The sequence below is a fragment of the Suillus plorans genome, assembly GCF_016647745.1.
Source record: "Suillus plorans strain S12 chromosome Unknown HD556scaffold_31, whole genome shotgun sequence".
Taxonomy (NCBI): domain Eukaryota; kingdom Fungi; phylum Basidiomycota; class Agaricomycetes; order Boletales; family Suillaceae; genus Suillus; species Suillus plorans.
Window position 1 is genome coordinate 134380 of NW_024537415.1, and position 19545 is coordinate 153924.

The following is a 19545-nucleotide window of genomic DNA, read 5'->3' on the forward strand; positions in this document are numbered from 1 at the left end:
GTCACAACATGATGAACGGAAGCAAAATGTGCCTTCGCTACCTCCTAATTTATCCAGACGACGTGTTTACTTCAATTACATGCAAAACACACATGATTACTTACTCTCCTTTGTTGTGGTGGCACCAAAATAGGTGTGAGTACAAGGTATTTTCCTTTTTCTTCCTTTTCCCTCGCCCTAACACCACTTGGGTATCTGGCTTGTAATCAGTGTCCTTGACAGCCCCAATATCCACCACAAACTCCATGCTCTCCGCATCAGCCCTCGATATCAGTCTCTCATTCAATTTTTCGACTCCTTGAACACTCGAAACATTGCCCAGCATATCAGCAATGACAGACACACATGGCACGTCAGTGTCATTGGATGGGTCGGTACTGTCGGTCTCCGCAGCCTCACCTAAGATTTCAGTATCATTCTCGTTTTCAGTTGGGGTGCTGTCCTTTGTCTCTTGGGGTGTATGACTCGTGAGTTCATCCCAAAACTGTGGATCATCAACTTTGAGGTTCCTCAACTTCTCTCGCACAGCGTAACTTGTCAGACTCTCATACAATAAATTAAATGTGCGAACGCGGCACATTTCAAATGCCTAACTTGTTTGTCTTGAGTACGTGGCCACTTAAAGGGAATCATTTACTCACCTTTTTGACTATGTCAGATTTATCTACTGTTGTGAAAGCATCCCATAGCCAGGTCATGCTATGGTCTCATAGGATGCCAATCCGCTTATTGACGATAAGGTGACTCTCTTTGTGGGTAAGTTGCTCTGACAACTCCTGTACAATGTCACTGTGATACAAACACTTCAAAGAGTGTTTGAATACACGCTGAATCCCGACATTGCATGGCTGAAACAAGCCTGTGCACCCACCGGGCACGAAGTTCAGTACAATGGTGGGGTGGTTGTTCTTCATCCATGTTCAAAACTCCTCTGACCAATGAACTGACCAGACATCAATCTGCCAGACTGACTTCTGTGTCTGTGGTAAGCCTAATTCTTTCTTCCTCTGCTTGAAATATGGTGCAATGATCTCATCCACAAGGGAATGCATAAAAACGCCTCTTAGTCACAAACTAGGTGGCACCCCGAGCAAGACCCCGAACACCCCTCAAGGACATCGTGCTCAACAAAGCCAGCGCTGCCCAGCGGCAACTCTTCTTCAATCTATCTCACATAAAAACCCAATAAAACACCCAAAAAAAAAACATAGATATCCAAAACATAGAAAATGCCTCCAGGAAAAATTTTAAATAATGAACCAGACCCCCCAGAATCTAACTCTAGCTTAACAATTGAAGGCCACAATACAAGGCGCAACCCAAGAAGAACCACCTCGGAGGAGATAGAAGCAATGCCGAACAAAGTAATGGATACTAGAGGCGCAGAATGCTACCTCCAAGAAAAACTGCTAAGTATTCGCGACCAGCCCCTCATGCTGACCCACCTCTCCTCAGTGCTATTCCACATCACCCAAATGTCCAGCGGAATACCTCTCCCAGTAATCACGGCGATTCAAGCCATCGCATTCATCTTGAAATGCCACACCGCATGCGAAATCGCAAAGGCAGCGGCCAAACACTTCACGAACAACATCTCTACCAGCCTAACTGAACAACTCACGATGGCTATCTCCCTGCAAATAGAACAAATCCAATCACCGACTGAGACCCTCAAAACCACGATTCACGATACTGAGACACTTCGCAAGAACATGCAACACGAAAGAGACGAGAAAGAAGGAGACAGCCAAACTGCGGCAGAAAGAATTGAGGAAGCCACCAACATTCTACACGACTCAGTAAACGAATGCAAGGACACCCTAAAAACCCTCCAACCAGCGCTAGAAACCACCCAGAAACATGTCACGCATCTCTCCACTCAACTACTCGCCTCAAAACAACTGAATGCCATCCCTGTGCAAGCACCAGGACCAGCCAAACCGACCTACAGTTCTATAACTGCAGCCAACCTACCTCCCTCTGTAGATCAGGCCATGGCTAGAGCGGCGACCAGAGCAAGACAAATCCTCATAACCCCGAAGGTAGGTAGTAACATATTCCCGGACGCTAACCAACACGCAGATATTGTCAAGACGATAAAACAAGCACTCACCAACGCCAGCAATGAAGAAACACCAAAGGGAGGCATAAAGTCGGTACAGACCCCACACAGCAGAGCGATCATAATTGAACTTGACACGGAAGAACTAGCCACATGGCTCAGGAGCCCAGCCGGACGTTACACATTCGAAGAACACCTAGGACCAGCAGCATCCCTGCGGGAACGCACATTCAGTATAGTACTCCAATACTTACCAATCTCTCTCAAAATAGATCACGAAGAATTCCTACACCAATGCGAAGAAGAAAACGCTCTCCCCACCCGCTCATTACACTCAATCAGATGGATTAAACCACCACAAAGACGCTCCAAGGAACAGCAAAGAGCCTTCACTCTCCTTCAGGTAACAGAAGTGGAAACGGCTAACACCATCCTAAAGGAAGGACTCTGCATTCAAAACCAACACATCACAGTTCAAAAAGACAAGAAGGAACCAATGCGCTGTGTCAAATGCCAACGCTTCGGGCACATAGCACGCAACTGCAGGAACAACTCCGACACATGCAGGACTTGCAGCAATGCACATCGCACAGCTGAATGCAATGCATATCGCACAGAACGATGTGTCAGCTGTAAATCCAACAATCACACTAGCTGAAGCAGGGCGTGTCCAGAATTCAAACGACAATGTGAACTAATGGACGTAAAATACCCAGAAAATAGAATGCCATTCTTCCCAGCCGGACAAGCATGGACCCAAACCATAGAACCCCCGAAATCCCCATCCAGAACACCCACACCCACACCCACACTCTCTCGACACCACTCATCCCGATTGCCTAACCTACCACACTCACCTCAGCCGCACCCATCCCAACAAGCCAAACTCAAACAAACCACCATTGACTTCAACATGCATCCATCAACCTCCCTGCTTCCTACCCACTCACTCTCACACCCACTCTACAACGACCCACCAGACTCAGGTTGGGGAATAGAAAGCTCCACGACTGGCGAGTATCACACCCCGAACACCTCTAATGTCTAACACCTGAACCGACAACACCGCTGAGCTCAAAATATGGCAACAAAACCTTAACACCTCCCTCGTAGCGCAAGAATCACTGCTCAACAGCTCCGACATCCTAGACTGGGACATCCTCATCCTCCAAGAACCTCACATCAACTTCCTTTGCAACACACGTGCCAACCACCATTGGCATGTACTATATCCTACTAACCATTATACTAACCCCAACAGCGTACTCGAGCAGTAACACTAATCAAAGCCACTCTAGACACCAACACATGGCAACAGCTCCCTTTCCCATCCTCCGACATAGTCCTACTTCAACTCAATGACACCTATGGCAAATGCACTATATTCGATATATATAATGACGGCAATCATCACGACACCCTACGACTAATCGACCAGCACCTACGTCAACACATCCAACTGCTTCGACCAGGCCCAGACGACATGATGCTATGGATGGGGGATTTTAATAGACACCATCCACTCTGGGAAGAACTGAGAAACTGCCACCTATTCAACTATCAAGCTGCCCAACCGCTAATCGATCTAATCGCTGACTATGGTATGATTCAACTCCTGCCATTAGGAACCCCCACCCTTCAAGCAACAAGGACCGGAAACTGGACAAGACCGGATAACATTTTTGGAACCGAAAACGTCCTAGAATTGGTAACAACATGTGTCACTGCCCCCGATCTTCGCGGACCAAGAACCGATCACGTCCCTATTCACCTCACGCTCAAGTTAAGCTCAATGAAAACGAAGGAGGCACCGCGTCGCAACTGGAGAGACACTGACTGGGAAAAGTTTAATAAACGGCTAAGCACCCTTCTATCGCCTATCCCACCCCAACCTTTAGCTTCTAATGAGGAGTTTCAGAATCTAGCGAAACATGTCACCAAAGCCATAACGACCACTATGGAAGAACTAGTACCTCACACCAAACCCTGCCCACACTCGAAACACTGGTGGACCAAGAGCCTTACCACCAAATGCAAGCAACTTCGATGCCTCACCCATGAGGCATATAGGATGCGAGGACTCCCAACCCATCAATGTCACGAAGAACTCAAGAAGGCAAGGAACGAATACACTGAAGAGATCACCACCACAAAGAAACAACACTGGATAGAATGGCTCGAAGACATCACAGGTAATGATCTATGGACAGCTAATAAGTACATCACAGGAACTCCTAACGATGGCAGGAAACTCGAATCCCCACTCTCTCGACCAAGAACCCTGATGGCTCCATCAACATGGCCACCACAAATGACGAGAAGAGTACCATGCTAGCAGACTCACTATTCCCATGTCCTCCTGCCCCCAATGACAACCTGCAGGACCAAAGATACCCAGAACCAATCGCCATCCACACACCCATCACCGAACCCCAGATCCTATGAGCCATCACTAAGCTAAGCGGATATAAGGCCCTCGGACTGGACGAAATCTGTAATATAGTCTTCAAGAAATGCAGCACCAACCTCGTACCATACCTCCTACACCTCTTTAATGCAGTCTTCACATATCGTACATACTTCAACTCTTGGCAACAATTCACCACGGTCATCCTTCGCAAACCTGGAAAACCGGATTACACTACCCCCAAAGCTTTCCATCCTATCGCACTACTGAACACCACAGGGAAACTCTTAATGGCCATCATGGCCGACCAGCTAACCCACACCCTAGAGCGACACAACCGACTCCCTTCACCTACTGGACATGACAATCAAGAACGCATGGCGAGTGCACAAAGTCGCGTTGGTACTATTCCTAGATATTGAAGGCGCGTTCCCTAATGCCATCATCAAACACTTACTTCACAATATGCATATGAGACGCATACCAAGCGCCAAAGTTGATTTCACAGAGCGTCTGCTAGCAGCACGGAAAACTCAACTCCGATTCGATGGATACACCTCAGCGTGGTTTGACATCACCAACGGGATAGGTCAAGGAGATCCACTTTCTATGATTCTGTATATAATATATAACTCTGATCTTGTTGATATAGCAAAGAAACGCCAGGGCCGTGCAGCACTGAAGGAACTAACCCTAGCATTTGTAGACGATACCGCATTCATTGCCATCGGAAAGGACTTCACGGAAACCCATAATACTCTCAAGGATATGCTAGAGCGGCCCAATGGAGGCTTCCAGTGGTCCAGATCCCACAACTCACGCTTCGAGACCACTAAATTCGCACTAATTGACTTCTCTATGAACAGGAACAAGGAACGCCCCCCCCTGATCACACAAGGAGTCAACATCCACCCTGTCCCAATGCATAAGTTCCTGGGAGTCATCCTCGACCAGGAACTTTGGTGGACAGCACAAGTTGACAAAGCCACAGCAAAGGGAATGGCCTATGTCTTGCAACTCAGATGCTTATCACTGGCCACCAAGGGACTCCTGATTCGACTCGCCCGTCAACTATACCAAGCAGTAGCCGTACCGAAAATGCTATACGTGGCCGATCTATGGTTCAGCCTGGCATTCAGAGAAGGATCCAACCAGCCGCAACGAGGATCCCTAGGAACAGCGAGAAAACTCACATCAGTCCAATGCCTTGCAACCCTAGCAATGACAGGCGCAATGTGCAGCACAGCCACTGACATCTTAGAGACCCATGCAAACATCCTCCCAATCACACTCTCCCTTCAGAACCAATGTCACAGAGCCATTGTCCGAATTGTGTCACACCCTCCATCTCACCCGCTCTACCATGTCATCAGACGAGCAGCTAAGCACTTTGTATCATCTCACTGTTCATCATTACATAGACTCACACGTTGTTTTAGCATCAGACCAGATGAAATTGAAACTCTCAATCCAGCCAGACGTCCTCCACACTCATGCCACCCAGTCAAATTCCATATCACCGTCAACAAAGAAGAAGCCATCAAGGAATGTGAACGTCTAACCGACAACATCCAAGTCTATTGTGACGGGTCAGGACACGATAACAACATTGGAGCAGCGGCAGTATTATTTAGAGCGGGAAATAGACCTCATATGTTATGATTTCATTTAGGCACTGACGAAGAACATACAGTATACGAAGCCGAAGAACTAGGCCTCATCCTAGCAGCCAGATTAATCGCCACCGAATGAGACCCCACCTTCCCTCTATCTATCCTGATTGACAACCAAGCGGCCATACAGAGGGTGATAATTTCAACCCCCATCCAGGTTCCTACTTAGCAGATCTTTTCAGAAAGCATGAGCCAAGTGGCTTCGATGTAACAGTACGATGGGTTCCGGGGCATGAGGGAATGCATGGCAACAAAGAGGCGGATAAACAGGCGAAAAGAGCAGCAGAGGGAGCCATCAACAATAGCCCACGTCCAAAACTACCCCACTTCCTACGCCATGGATCACTCCCTCTCAGCATCTCAGCCTTAATTCAATCCCAACGCGACAGTTCACACTGAAGATGGGTACATTTATGGAGGAAGTCGCCATGCTACCACCGGATCAATAGCATTGACCCCAAACTACTCCACAAGTCGTTCATCAAGTTAGCCGCTACGTTTCTGAAGAAACTGACTAGCCTCCTCACCAACCTGTGCACCCAACACATCCCACTCAACAAACACCTACACCACATATCCAAGTCTGAAACGCCATTCTGTCCTCACTGCCCCCAAAGCGAAGAAACCGTCACCATTACATCATAGACTGCCCTCACTACCGTTGTGAACACCATGCATTATCTGCTGCAGTAGGATGCAAAGCCTCCTCCCTCCCATACCTGCTATCGACAGAGGAAGCCATTCCACACCTTGTAAGATACGTGAACTCAACGAGACACCTCAAGGACACATTCGGTGAAATTTCCATTAGTAAAAAATGTAAGAACTAACAAAAAATATATACTCCAGAAAGTCTCGAACACCAGCCACACCCGCTACCAAACCCATCCCTCAGCCTTCACCCACACCCCACTCGATAACCAGGAATCAACAGCTCCAACGGTCACAAGACGGCAAGAACTGGCGCCACAGTGCAGCGCAGGAACCACCAATACCAAAACTCTTCCTGCACACCGTTCTGACTCCTGTACCAGTTTGCCATGGCAAACCGAGTACGCGTTAGCATATACCACACCAATACTCATATCGTCAGATCCAAAGTCAACTCATCTTATTACTAACTGCATGTCTAAAACAGCCAGCGGGAACGGCGGACTGGTGGGAGTACGCTTCACACCAGGGCATTCATGAGTTAGGAGATACGTATGGACACAGGGGGTCCAATAGACTAGAATGTATTGTCCTTCATAGAGTATACTCTGATACAGGACAAAAATTGGAATAAAAAAAATAAAAAATAAAATGGAATGCATAGTTCCATGTGTTGACCAATAGGTTTTCGTGTTGGAATATTCAAAATGGAACCCTGTGTTCATGCAGTTCTCGTAATTGGGAGCTGATGGACTCGGGCGTGACACCTTCAAATATCCTTGATAGATGGCCTGCAGGGGCAGCATTGTGCCATCATTTGCAATTGAGACCATGACTGTAAATGCCTGCTTCTTGTCATTACCCACAGTTGAAACCTGCTTGGCACCTGTTTTTGCCCAGGTAAGTTTTGAATCCTGTGCATAAACCACCTGTGTCTGATCAGAATTCACATAGAGTGCGGAAGGTATGTCTTCTTCTTTGATGGTGTAAGCAAGCCGAAGAGATGCTTGCTCACACAAGTCTTCCCAGTTGGTTGGAGTTTTTTGTGCAGTCCATGTTGTATGTCGCTTGGACCAATGCAGGCTCTTGTGCAACCAGCACTGCACAAAGGTATCGGAGCACTGAAACTGGGAACCATCTTTTGCTCGGTGATCCAAAATCTTGGGTGCCAAATCAGAGATCATTGCAATCATGATGGCCCAGATTGTTATGAGGGTGAGGACTGCTCCATTGTCACGAAGAACTTTGAGGTGTTTCATGATTGCTTTCTCGATAGGGGATAATTAGGCTAGGTCGATCCTTGTTTTAGAGTGTCATAAATTGAACTGGGAAACAGTACATACGAAAATTCTCTTTCATCCTCCATTTGAATGTCCCTGGTGATTTCCTAGTTTAGCCATGCAAAGCGCAGCTTCTGTCCACCTGGGTTTGCCAGTGCAATCAATCCAACCCTCGACAGTCGGACGTGCAAGACCTTTGAAGATTACAGGATCCTTTTTCTTAAGATGCTGAACCAGCCATGACGAGCTCCATATGACTGATGGGTGCTTGATAGCATTTTCAATCTGAATCCACATGAATGGCCCATGCCAGTTGTGATAGACTGCATCCTTCTTCTCATGTGTACGTTTACGTCCTGAGGTGCACTTCTTCTGCTTATGCTGGCATTCATGTTTCTTTGCAGCACAATTTGGTCTGGTCAACTCCGCAATGGAGGAACACAATATTTTTGGTGAACAATCCTTCATTGATGATAGGTCAAGCATTTGCCACTATACAACTGTTAAAATTAATCTGTGTTGTATGATAGATGTTACATACTTTGAGATTTCTCTTAGTTCCTCCAGGGGTTGCGCTCATTCTGTTTAATTTCCAGATCACGTATCTTCTGGCAATGTTTGCACTGCCGCTCATTGTTCCCTCTTTGCACCTTCATCTTTCACCTCTGTTCTTCCAGTTCATCAAATTCCTGAGCCCGCTCCCATCCCTCTTCCAACTTTGCTTCAACTACTGTGAGATGAGCCTTCAACTCGTCTCATGTACATGGTTTCAGAAATTTCATCAGGCCTCGTGTCTGCCCAGCCTTTTGGTCCTCAATGGCCTTGTGAATTGTAGAGTGGCAGGATTCCTTGGTCTATCCTTTCATTTTGTTAGGATTGACTGTAGCTATTGATGCTTCTGGTCCATCAGACTCAGATGATAGATCCTGAGGCTGTGTTCGGAAGAATTGGTGAGGCATAGGCAAAGGAGACGTTGAGGAGATAGGTGATAGTGTTGAAGGACTTTCTGATCAGAAAAGGTAAGCAGCAGTTTTGGATTGAGAGAAGGTGAACTGATATTTTTGACTGACAGACTTGAAGCTCTATTAAATAAAGACTTGAAGTCAGCAATCTTTATCCTTGTAAGTGAGGCACACATGCCTGGTCGAGGTGGTGATCAATGATATCCAACAGGATCTTGAGCCGTCCATTCCTCACATTTGAAGCAGCAATCAAGCACATGAGAAGGCATTTTTGGTAAGTGGTTTGGAGCGGATGTGTAGTGAAATGATGACCAGTATGATGGTGTGTCCACCAATGCAGTATAGCAAGCATGTGGTTCGGAGGCTCATGATTGAGTGAGTCGCCATAGAGGATAGAGTGAGAATTGAAGTCAACGATGACTGCCACCCAGTGGTTTCTATTGACATTTACCACAAAGCTAATGCAATGACTAAGGCCTGATGAAAGTGCATGCCCAGTCTCCTGTATGCATGCAAAATGATGGCTTTCTTCATATTCTCCTAAGGTGCGTGTGTCATATTCTCTTTTCAAGAGTATGCACTGTGTCGCAACCTTCTCCGAAGTAGGTCAAGCATTTGATTTTCCTGGATATCAGATAGCCACTCATCCATACAATAAGTAGCAAGTATTACTGTCCACTCTGTGTTACTAGGGCCTCTGATGTTTGCAGACCACGAAACGGAGTTGAGAGCATTGTAGACTTGTCAATTAAGGTCTGTGTTCCTTCTTTCTCTTTGTCTTTCCACAGCCAATCTCTTCTCTCTGGGTTCTCTCTGGCTTGGATCCACGGCTCGAGATACTTGGTTCGAAGTGTCGCGACTTCACACCAGTAAGTCAGAACCAGCATGGAAGCTTTGTCCCTGAGTCCTCTGCAAAATGGGCACATTGAAGTGACCATGCTCCATTGTCCAACAAAGAGATGCTCAGTTCAACAAGGTCTTGCAGTGTTCTGAGGAAGGAACAGGTAAATCTTGTAAGAGAGTGATGTCCAAGACTGATGGCTGATCCATAGAAAAGAAGACCGTGGCGGGAATATTTTTTTTAGTTGCAACAACCACGGGAATTTGAAGGCCAGCAAAATTCAAATCAAGCACAGAGAGTTTTTCATAGGGTAGAAGCGGGGAAAAGGCTTCCTTAGGAGGCTCTAGGAGTGGGTGAAGGTATTGCAATTTTTTGGTGTTGTTCATCTTGATGGACTTAGTAAGTAGTAGCAGATTGATCAGTAGTCAAAGATCAAATATTCATATCATCTGATTTTGCCTTTTCTGTGGCTGGGAGTAGCTGATGTCCAAAAATATTGGTGTTGTCACAAGTCACAGACCCTGGTGTCAAACTGTGTACAAGGTCACAGTCACAGTAGGCCATCGAATTGATTGCATTAGTATAGTAGAGTAAGCCCCAAGACACTTACACCCCTCCTACTAAACTTCAACGGCCTGAAGAACATCAACAGGCATTACACTTACATGCAACTTGAATCCCCTGATGAGGATTTACCTGCAATCCAAGTGTCTTTGAATGAATTTGTCTCAGCTGCAGAACAGATGTTCATACCTGATCAACTAGACAATTTTCTTCGCTTTGTCCTGGCTGGACGCCTTCAATACCACAACAAGCTTGCCCGTATATTTATCAATGCCAGACAAGGAGCCTCTGCACCTCCCATGTCTCAATATCAATTGTACAGAGACATTGACTCTGTTATAGGCATCACCCGGGATCTACCTTTCCAATTGCCTTTGGCCATCTTTCCCTTGGCGTCATTCCGTGATGCTCTTACTGAAGACAATCATTTAAAATGCCCTCTATCTTGTCCCAAGGTATGTGGGTTCAGTTCATATGTCCAGTATTTTGACAAACACACCTTCAAGGATGTTATTGGCATCCCACTTCACCGAATTCCCAACATGGCTTTGGGGAAAGCAGATCGACGTCATATCACCCGTATCTTCTTTCCTCAATTATATCGCCAAGGACAAAGTCCTGCCATTCCTCCAGAAACAATGACTGTCATCTATGAAAAGTGCCTTAGACCTGCCGTTGTGGGTCTCAACCCCGTTGATCGAAGCCGATGGCCTATCACATATTCAACTGCCATGAATTTGTACCGCGATCAAAAGGGAAAATTTCACTTTGGCACGGTGGATTTCCCATCTAATCTCTTGGACAAGCTGGGGCCCAAACTTCTGGAAATGTTTCAGATGCAAGATGGACTACACGGCACATTCTTTGTTCATGAGCTGCGAGGAACAAAAGGTGCATCTCACCATGATCCATCCAATGCAGGCGCTAGACATGCCGCTCTCAATGCTGTATTTCATTTGTTTGACATGTCACTGGTCAGGCCTGAGGACTGGGTGGTCGATATTGGACTAGAAATTCAACACGAAGGACACGTATTGCAGTGGCTTACCAAAGGCCATCGACGTTTATTGCAATTCCTTTTACCATCCAGCACAGAACACAAAATAGATTCCATACTGGCTTCTCAAACTCAATACCATTGCGATCTCTCAGCTCAATTGGAGGATCTTGGAGGATTTCGGGCCCATCCGGGTTCTCGCGGAAAGGACGACAAAGTTTATTATATAAACGCCTATACCACAGACAAATGTGCAACCTATCAACTCCACGATGGCATTTTTAAGCGTCGTCAGGCATGGCACTTATTTCCAGCCAATATAGGAAAGCTCATGAAGGATCTGGAGCGCATAGCAGAAATATTCCAGCTTTGTGGAAATTCTCTTGATATAGGTGGACATGAAGGCAACGCACGGTTAGAGATTAGGGTGCCATTCAGCCTGGCAGATCGAGTGCTCTTGCAAATGCCAGACAGCATAATACAAGATACAATTGTTACCTTTGATTGCAAATTGTTTTGGTGAGTATTGGGGCTAGCGGGTTTAGTCTTACTCAAGGTACTAATGCGAAATCCACTGGAAGGTACTTCAAGTACTACCGTATGGCCGCACTTTATCACATCGTCAAAAACCTACAGGGTGCAAACCGAGCTTCCCGTCTTCAGCATCAGTCCTTGAAATTGGGTGCTCTTGTTACTTACCAGATCAATGCCCTCATTTACCGGCCAGCAGAGGGCCAAGCAGAGAGTATCTTGCTGGAGGCTTCCTGCCAGCACATACCAATGGACGGAAGCACTCAACCAATCATGTATGGGAGAGGCACATACTTTCTGTCAGATCTGGTCAATGATACTGGGACTTATTGCCTGCCCAACATTAGACCCATTGACACCAATACTTTGCTGGTCCTGTATCGGAGAGATTTTATGGAGGACATTGAAGTAGAGTTTTCAGACTCTCAGACATCAAGCCATTCCAGACATCCAAGGGGCCTCCCCTCAAGGAAGCGAAAGACAACATACAGAATTCAGGACAGCCATGACTCAGAGGCAAGCAGCAGTGAGGGAGACACTCAAGTTGAAGAAGATATCACAGAAGTGGAGAGAAGCGCTTGTAGGGCTGCATTTGATGCTCCTTCCAGGAACTTGAAAACAGAAGATTCCATCATATCTAACGAGCTATCTGCTATTCAGCATCAGTTTGCATCTGATATCTTTCAGCTGGCACCATCTCCAAAGCTAGCCTCAAACTCCCCTTGGGTGCTACTAGATCCAGGGCAGAGAATGCGCACAAAGATTGATATCTTTCATTCACTGGATCTCCACTGCATTTTCAGTCAAATTCAATATCGAATTATTGACGATGCCGATTGGCATAACCTGGTATTCGAACGCTACTTTCCACCCAAAGGAGGACCAGTTGCTAATGCTCTTCAGCACTTTCCATCGGCGTCATACTATCGGCAATGGCAAACTCTTATGGATGGGCTTGATAAAGACCATGCGGAGATCATTCAGAATCACCACTTGCAGTGGTTTCACCAACTCTACTGGGTACCCCATCCTGAAAGCGACCGTATGTGGTCTACCAGAAAAGGCGGTAAGGGATGGATAATGTTACCTCCCGGAGAGCCCAGACATTGCCCACGCATAGCCATCAATCCAAGATTTATAGGCAAAGATATGACTGTAGCGCTGGTTGTGGGAACTCCTTAAAGGCGGTGTAGACTCCTATCCATTAACATAGACCGATTCAATAGTAGTACATTTCAATGATTCATCTGCCCTCTGAATTGTGTAACTTGTGTTCAACTCTTATTCAGCTTATATCTAGCTTAGATGACATTCAGCAACTGCGGTTCAATATCCTTGCAGCGGATTCTGAAAGTCTTGACTCGCACATTCAAAAATCTGAAAATTCACCCCGCTCTCACTCCAACTCAAACAGACAAGCATAACTGACACTCTTTTGAACATTAAATTATGTCTTATACAGTATCTAATGCTCTGACGAAGAGTCTGTTGATGGTATCCGTATGGAATCTGACAACATTGCAGACAAAGAACGTAGCGGTCTTGGTGGCCAGAATAAAATGAAACACGTCGGAACATGGAGCAACTAAAGCTCTTCGATCGGATTGAAGTCTGGGGAGTACGGCGGTAGAAAAATAAGTAAGCAACCTACGAATGTCAGACTTGCAGGCAAAGCAAAGTAGCATTTAGCAAACCAGATGCCTCTACAGCTTCTCGTAGGGTGTCACTCTTGCGAGTGGAACAGCTGTTGAGGACAATCACGCTGTTGGGGCCGGGGAATGGTGAATGGTTTAATATCAGGCAACTACAGCAGATTCAATCACGTACTTTGCATCATCGAACTTTCCTAATCAGAACCGAGACACAGCGTGAAGGACGTGACGCGAAGGGCGTGAATGTCAATTGTTGGTCCTTCAGATGGTAAATGGTGTTGGTCTGTTGCTCGATGTATAATTAAAAACCATGTCTGGTAAAAGAGCTTGTCTAAATCAGATCCTGAGGGCTCCGGAAACGAGAAAATAAGATTGGTTATATTTGCAGAATTCTCCCTCCATGGTTTAATATCCAGAGAAATTTCGGCTGAACTCAGAGGTAAGTCGCAGCTTAATTACGTACATGACGTTGAATGCAATGGCAAGTAGTCTTCCCGTCATGCGTCAATTCCCAACCTTACAAAGGTGAGTAGTCCACACACATTCCTAACTCACCCATCCTCAGCGTCACCCACATAGATCAGCAATGTAAGAAACCCACCAATGCATCAAAATTCAGTATCGCCATCCTAAAGCGTCTTGCTCCAGCTCTTCGCGCCGCTCTCCTTGTCAATTACATCAAAATCGTGTTCCTTGTACTTGGTGACGTCAATAGGAGAAGGATGGGGAAAGGCGGACGTACTGAGTCCAAAATGGAGGTTTGATGACCTCTATGATGAGAGGGACAAACTGAGACTAAAAATGATCGCATGAGTCGGGATGGGTAAACGACGGAGCAATGGGCATGTTCATCACGTGATGCAAGCCACATGGCACTTTTTCCTTGAGTGGTGACGTCACTCAAGGAAAAAGTGCCACGTTTTCCCGGTCATGTGACAGCGTTGCGAACTCTAGTTACCTGAGCTTATGCGAGCGTGGATTACTCCGCAAAAATGCGGACGCCACTGCTGTGGATGCATTTAGCAGCAGTATTTATGATCATAGCCTGCCTCTTTGCAATCTTTGACTTTATTATGGTACTGAATCTTATCACGATCATCTATCTGTTGTTAGTTAGGCTATCGATTGACCGCTAACTTTCGCACTCTAATACAAACGTCCGCAAGACATAATGGGATTAAGGTTTCTTCCGCGCACTTTGCTGTATTCTCGTAGAATTGAACACATGTCAGTTATCGACCACTCATTTCTGCGTCGAGTTAGCACCAAGGGTCAAGAGTCGCAGACCTTAGTGATAAAGCGTGATGGTCTAGCCCGCTTTCCATGGAAAGAATGTCAGTGATACAATGTTGTATATATGTCATTCACCGCAATCTTTTGTACATCTTGAAGTCGGTAACTGCCAAGGGAAAGGATCGCCATCAGTGGCGTCTCCTTTAAATCAGGTGTGAGATAGGTCCCGAGGCGGCACGTACACATGTACAGGTTTACTAGGGGAGGGTTGAACGAGTATGAAGTAGTGTTGTGAAAGCAATTTAAATGAGTTCTCGTTTGCGTCAGGTTCTGAGGAAACATAAAATGTTATCCAGCCGTCCGGTTTCTCCAAATTAGCGACCAGTACATTTTGAAGGTCGCCGGAACAAATTCTTGCACGGATAGCCAGAGCGGATAGGGTGTACGAGTCATCCTGTGCCCAACTAAGGTAGATACCGATTTTCTGGGTTGACTTCAGTCAATGCTGTGACAAATGCAAAATTGTCCCGTACCTGACTCAATTGCCACTTGGCAGGGAACTCCACCGTGATAAAATGGAGCTGGGGGCCATCAGAACTTCATCAGTGGGGGTGAGATCACGCTCACTGCCAGAATGTATCGGGATCCTTGTCCATGATGGTACGGGGGCGTGAAAGCTGCAGGACGCTGGATTATACACTTTTTTGATCTGCCACCGGAGTACGGTACGGCGTATGAATCATTTTAAGTATGCATAATGTCTATCGAAGAATGATGCATAAGCCACGCTCTTGACAACATCGTATCATAGGGACATACCACCGCTTGTACGCTTTAAGAACCACCGGGATTTATGCGAGGGAGAAGGTTGAACTGTTGAGTTTTGTCTGGTCCATTGGCTAGTGGCTGTTCTTTCGACTCAAACTGTACTTGATAAGCGAACTCTGAATCAAAAAAGACAATGAAATACGCATAAGCAGGTGGTGATACCTGTCTGAAAGAGCTCCATGAGTCCCGTAAGATCGCTAATCCCGATTTGTGAACCAAAGCTTCCAACAGGAGGATTGTTGAGCCTTTTTTTGATGTGCCATCTGTCCTAATATTATATGAAGATGACCATTCTGTCACGCGATTGTTCACCGAACCCGCAGGAGAGGATCGGGAAAAGCAGGGCTGCCCTTGGTGGTTCTGTGCACATAGCAGTCGAGGGGTGTGGGAATGCCAGCCTAATGAGATAGAGAAGTGGCAATGGTGGGTGGGATTGGAGAAGTTAATGTTGACCTTATAGAAGACGTCGTCTTTGCAGTGACTAGGAGGTAATCTGTTGGGAGGATCTCAAGTTCTGGACGCTAGTCATCTTTAGCGTCCTGAAAGTAAAAGGGAGGAAGATCAAACCGCACTCTTTGAATGTAATGTGAAGATCGTCTGGGTTATCTCTGTAGAATGTAAGTCCTTTAATATGAATGAACTCGTATCAGTATCAATGAGTAGGCCATGACCACGGACATACCGTCTTCTTTTACATTGGTATCGCCATATGCATCTAAATTATACCTTTTGCAGACGCATAACCTGTACAGCCCCGTCCACTTCGATGAAGTTCGATCAACGCATCCTCGCTTTACAATGTCATTAGCAAACATCACAAGGAGCAAAAGCAAATAACGCACTTGGCCCATGCACCTTCATCAGCATCGTCCGCCTCGGCACCTTCCACGCCCTTGCTCATACTCTTAATAGTATTATTCGCGCGCTTGAGTTCCGTCTCATCAAGGATGTATTGGGGCTTTGTGGGCTGAAACTTCATGTTTGACTGTGGAATTTGGGTTAGGTATATTGGGCGTGTGGGATAGTGATTAGTTACCGTAATGCACAGGAGAATGCATAGATGAGGCGGATCATGCTAGCGCTACGGCGATTACGGAGTTCTCTACTTCTCGGAACCTTCCTAAATTATAAGGTGAACGCTTCGTGACTATGATATAGGTTTGATATACTACTGGTTCTCTTCATGACTCGACATGCACATCGATCCCATCACGGTCCTAGATGGGGCCACATCCACATCCACGCTGCTGACCATCCAGTACAATTTGGTTACAGGAACGCTTGCGCAATATGCTGCAACTACTAGACCTAATTTGGTTTCCCTCGTCAAGGACATTCTTTGATGTGAGCAAACCTGGATGTCCGAGTCCATTGTGCAGAACTACATGATTTTTTGCAGTGGTCAATTCTGCCTTACTGTGAGCTGGGGAGAGGCCTAGACATCCTCTGAATGGAACCGTGAGCTACACTTCTCCCAACAGGTGAATTCGATCTTCACACGCCGTTACCCTCGGATGCCAAGTGCGAGATCAGTATATCTTCGAGAGCTGCTAATCATGGTAGCGCAGATTCGTGCTGCAAACTGTTCCACTTAAAGGCTTCCATGTGTCGCATTGTTTTCGCACAACTGTATGTGGATGGCGAATGCCGTGGACCTCGACCGTTTCTTGTCCATCTGAACGACGGATATTATAGGTGCAACGGGGTGACTTCGATGCGAGTGCCTCTTTTAATTCGTTTCACTGATTTCAAACTTATCTCTATATAAATACTAGGTTACCTCCACCTAGAGGAGGCTGGTCCCCCATCAACCATGCGCTCACAAGCTTCTATCATGTCCGCTTACCGCCTTCAGCCCTTCTCGGGAATCTCGAGGAGTCCAACAAAATGCATCGTAACTTTATGTCCTCCGTGTGGCGGGTTGCGGTCGGGTCGCTAGCGCTTAGCTCAATTGCAATACCTATCCAGGTGGCATTACATCGCCACGTGTTACTTTCAACGTCGTCATGTCACCAGTGTGTGTGAAAATCTTTCGCCAATAATTTCATACCGGACGCAACGCCTACCCGTACTACATGCCATTGCTCAGGGTTCGTTCTAAGAGCGCTTCACAAATGGGCCATCGAACGGTTCATGGACGGACTTGATGTTGGTGTGTGGCATAACATCGCGGCTTGCTGTAAAGCAGTCATTGTTCGGCATGCACAAGTTGCAAATTCGCACTGTCTGAAAGGCTCGGAGCTCAAGGCCTCTTCGAATACAATCGGTTGTCCAACTTTCATGTATGAGCACATTCTCTGACAGTCATGCTAGAGCAAGAATTCATTGTTTCGTAGAGCGAGATGAGGGGAATTAGCATCGCTGAAGGTGACATTTTAGGTTGGTGGCTTTTAGCTTTCTCCGGTGACATGATACTGATCAAAGATTCCAGGACTTTCCATGCGTCAGTACAGTACATCGACGTCCGCGCAAACCAAAGACTTACAGATAACTATAGGACTCGTGGCAGATACCTTGGCTCAAACGTACAAGTTACCTCTCTCTACACCCAGACGGGTCACTTGCATCTCGTTATTCGATGAAGCAACTGAGACAATTCCTCATCCGAATTCACGCAAGCGTTCATGCAATATGTGCAGCCGCCTGGTCGAATCCGTGGGAAACCGCATGGTCTATGTATAATGCCGCCGTAGACCAAGGGGTCCATTAGTGTTGCACTAGTGTCTTGTCGATCTGTATCTCAGATCAACGCGATCTTCCCGGGAAGAATTCACAGTAGCTCAATCTTTTTGACATACATTTCCAGGTTTCACGGCTAGCTCGTGGGTTCGCAAGGACAAGAGCCTCGTAAACGAGAAGCAGTTTCAATCTGACGGATCCTCTTACAGTCCGAAATCGACATAGAACCGAAGGACATCAGGATGTCAAGCGGAGAACATCGGTAAAGATTCGAAGGAACGTAGGGCGTCCTCCCTACAATCATAGTCAGTAGTTACTCCGATGCAAGAGCATTTTTAAAGTTCAATCGCCGTGATGGCCATTGACTGCGACATAACAAATTAGCCCCAACTAAGTACTGCGTGTGCTCCCACATAAATTCTTGGTAAGTATTAATCATCGCGTCGACGAGGATCACCGAGGAGAATAAGGTAGGAAAATGCAACGCAGCGAACGTCCTGTGCGATATTGTGAGATTCGGCAGGTTTCTGAACCGCCAATGACATACACTGAACATACGAGCGTCCTGCTACGACCAAGGTCCGGGAGGAGAAGCCACTCTTTTGACGTGATTCATGATGGATGCAAGAAGTCGATGGAGTTGGATGGGAAGAGAAGATGTTTCTGCATGTAGTTGACGAGAAAGTTCGCAATATCTCTCGCATTCACAGTCCAATCAACTGTTCTCGATTAAATCCAAGCGGGAGGTCTGAGGAACATCATCTCACAGCTACCACTGAGATTCTGTCCGTTTAACAGAGCAGAGTCCCCATGTTGCACGGACTCCCAAGACCATATCTCGTCTATGACACCACAGGCAGCTAGTAGATAGCACAGGATGGTCTCCCATATCTAAAACACGATTGGATTAGATTCCTAGTACGCGTGAACAGGCATCACAAGACTCAATTCCTTCGGAAAACCCGTTGCATGCACAAGGAACAAAGCGATCCCCTTCGTTCTGACTTTGTCCTCCCTGTCCTTTTGCACATATCGGTCGACACAATTCCACAGCAGCCTTTCGTCCGTAACCCCGGAATAGCTGTCCTCCCCTTGCCGGGCCTGTTTCATGAGTTCAAGCTCTAGTTTCTTGATATCCCTCTCGGGTCTTTTCGAAGAGCAAGGAGGTGACCCGGGCACTGGAAT

At 46.4% G+C, this 19545-nt stretch overlaps 9 protein-coding genes across 9 annotated transcripts; 4 read left to right on the forward strand and 5 right to left on the reverse strand.

Annotated features, from left to right (window-relative positions):
- Positions 1-100: 100 nt before the first annotated feature.
- Positions 101-698, reverse strand: HD556DRAFT_1443709 (uncharacterized protein; the record flags this gene model as incomplete). Its single annotated transcript, XM_041306656.1, has 2 exons — positions 101-589; positions 642-698. 2 exons carry the CDS (start codon positions 696-698, stop codon positions 101-103), a joined length of 546 nt encoding a protein of 181 aa, XP_041159734.1.
- A 531-nt stretch (positions 699-1229) lies between these two features.
- Positions 1230-2760, forward strand: HD556DRAFT_1308717 (uncharacterized protein; the record flags this gene model as incomplete). Its single annotated transcript, XM_041300180.1, has 2 exons — positions 1230-2300; positions 2680-2760. The coding sequence occupies 2 exons, from the start codon at positions 1230-1232 to the stop codon at positions 2758-2760; spliced, it is 1152 nt and encodes a 383-aa protein (XP_041159735.1).
- A 917-nt stretch (positions 2761-3677) lies between these two features.
- On the forward strand, positions 3678-4124 carry HD556DRAFT_1215094 (uncharacterized protein; the record flags this gene model as incomplete). Its single annotated transcript, XM_041296662.1, has 1 exon — positions 3678-4124. A coding segment is annotated over one exon (447 nt), but the record flags the coding sequence as incomplete, so codon positions are not given.
- A 3316-nt stretch (positions 4125-7440) lies between these two features.
- HD556DRAFT_1215993 (uncharacterized protein) lies at positions 7441-7875 on the reverse strand (the record flags this gene model as incomplete). Its single annotated transcript, XM_041296684.1, has 1 exon — positions 7441-7875. A coding segment is annotated over one exon (435 nt), but the record flags the coding sequence as incomplete, so codon positions are not given.
- A 273-nt stretch (positions 7876-8148) lies between these two features.
- On the reverse strand, positions 8149-8707 carry HD556DRAFT_1308718 (uncharacterized protein; the record flags this gene model as incomplete). The annotated part of the gene is made up of 2 exons (XM_041300181.1): positions 8149-8565; positions 8615-8707. 2 exons carry the CDS (start codon positions 8705-8707, stop codon positions 8149-8151), a joined length of 510 nt encoding a protein of 169 aa, XP_041159738.1.
- Positions 8708-10541: 1834 nt separating this feature from the next.
- On the forward strand, positions 10542-13150 carry HD556DRAFT_1238088 (uncharacterized protein; the record flags this gene model as incomplete). The annotated part of the gene is made up of 2 exons (XM_041297950.1): positions 10542-11471; positions 12731-13150. The coding sequence occupies 2 exons, from the start codon at positions 10542-10544 to the stop codon at positions 13148-13150; spliced, it is 1350 nt and encodes a 449-aa protein (XP_041159739.1).
- A 948-nt stretch (positions 13151-14098) lies between these two features.
- HD556DRAFT_1443712 (uncharacterized protein) lies at positions 14099-14384 on the forward strand (the record flags this gene model as incomplete). The annotated part of the gene is made up of 2 exons (XM_041306657.1): positions 14099-14145; positions 14186-14384. 2 exons carry the CDS (start codon positions 14099-14101, stop codon positions 14382-14384), a joined length of 246 nt encoding a protein of 81 aa, XP_041159740.1.
- A 791-nt stretch (positions 14385-15175) lies between these two features.
- HD556DRAFT_1209094 (uncharacterized protein) lies at positions 15176-15512 on the reverse strand (the record flags this gene model as incomplete). Its single annotated transcript, XM_041296529.1, has 3 exons — positions 15176-15337; positions 15387-15450; positions 15481-15512. Coding segments are annotated over 3 exons (258 nt in total), but the record flags the coding sequence as incomplete, so codon positions are not given.
- A 443-nt stretch (positions 15513-15955) lies between these two features.
- On the reverse strand, positions 15956-16660 carry HD556DRAFT_1308721 (uncharacterized protein; the record flags this gene model as incomplete). The annotated part of the gene is made up of 4 exons (XM_041300182.1): positions 15956-16079; positions 16135-16195; positions 16364-16425; positions 16524-16660. The coding sequence occupies 4 exons, from the start codon at positions 16658-16660 to the stop codon at positions 15956-15958; spliced, it is 384 nt and encodes a 127-aa protein (XP_041159742.1).
- Between the last annotated feature and the right edge of the window lie 2885 nt (positions 16661-19545).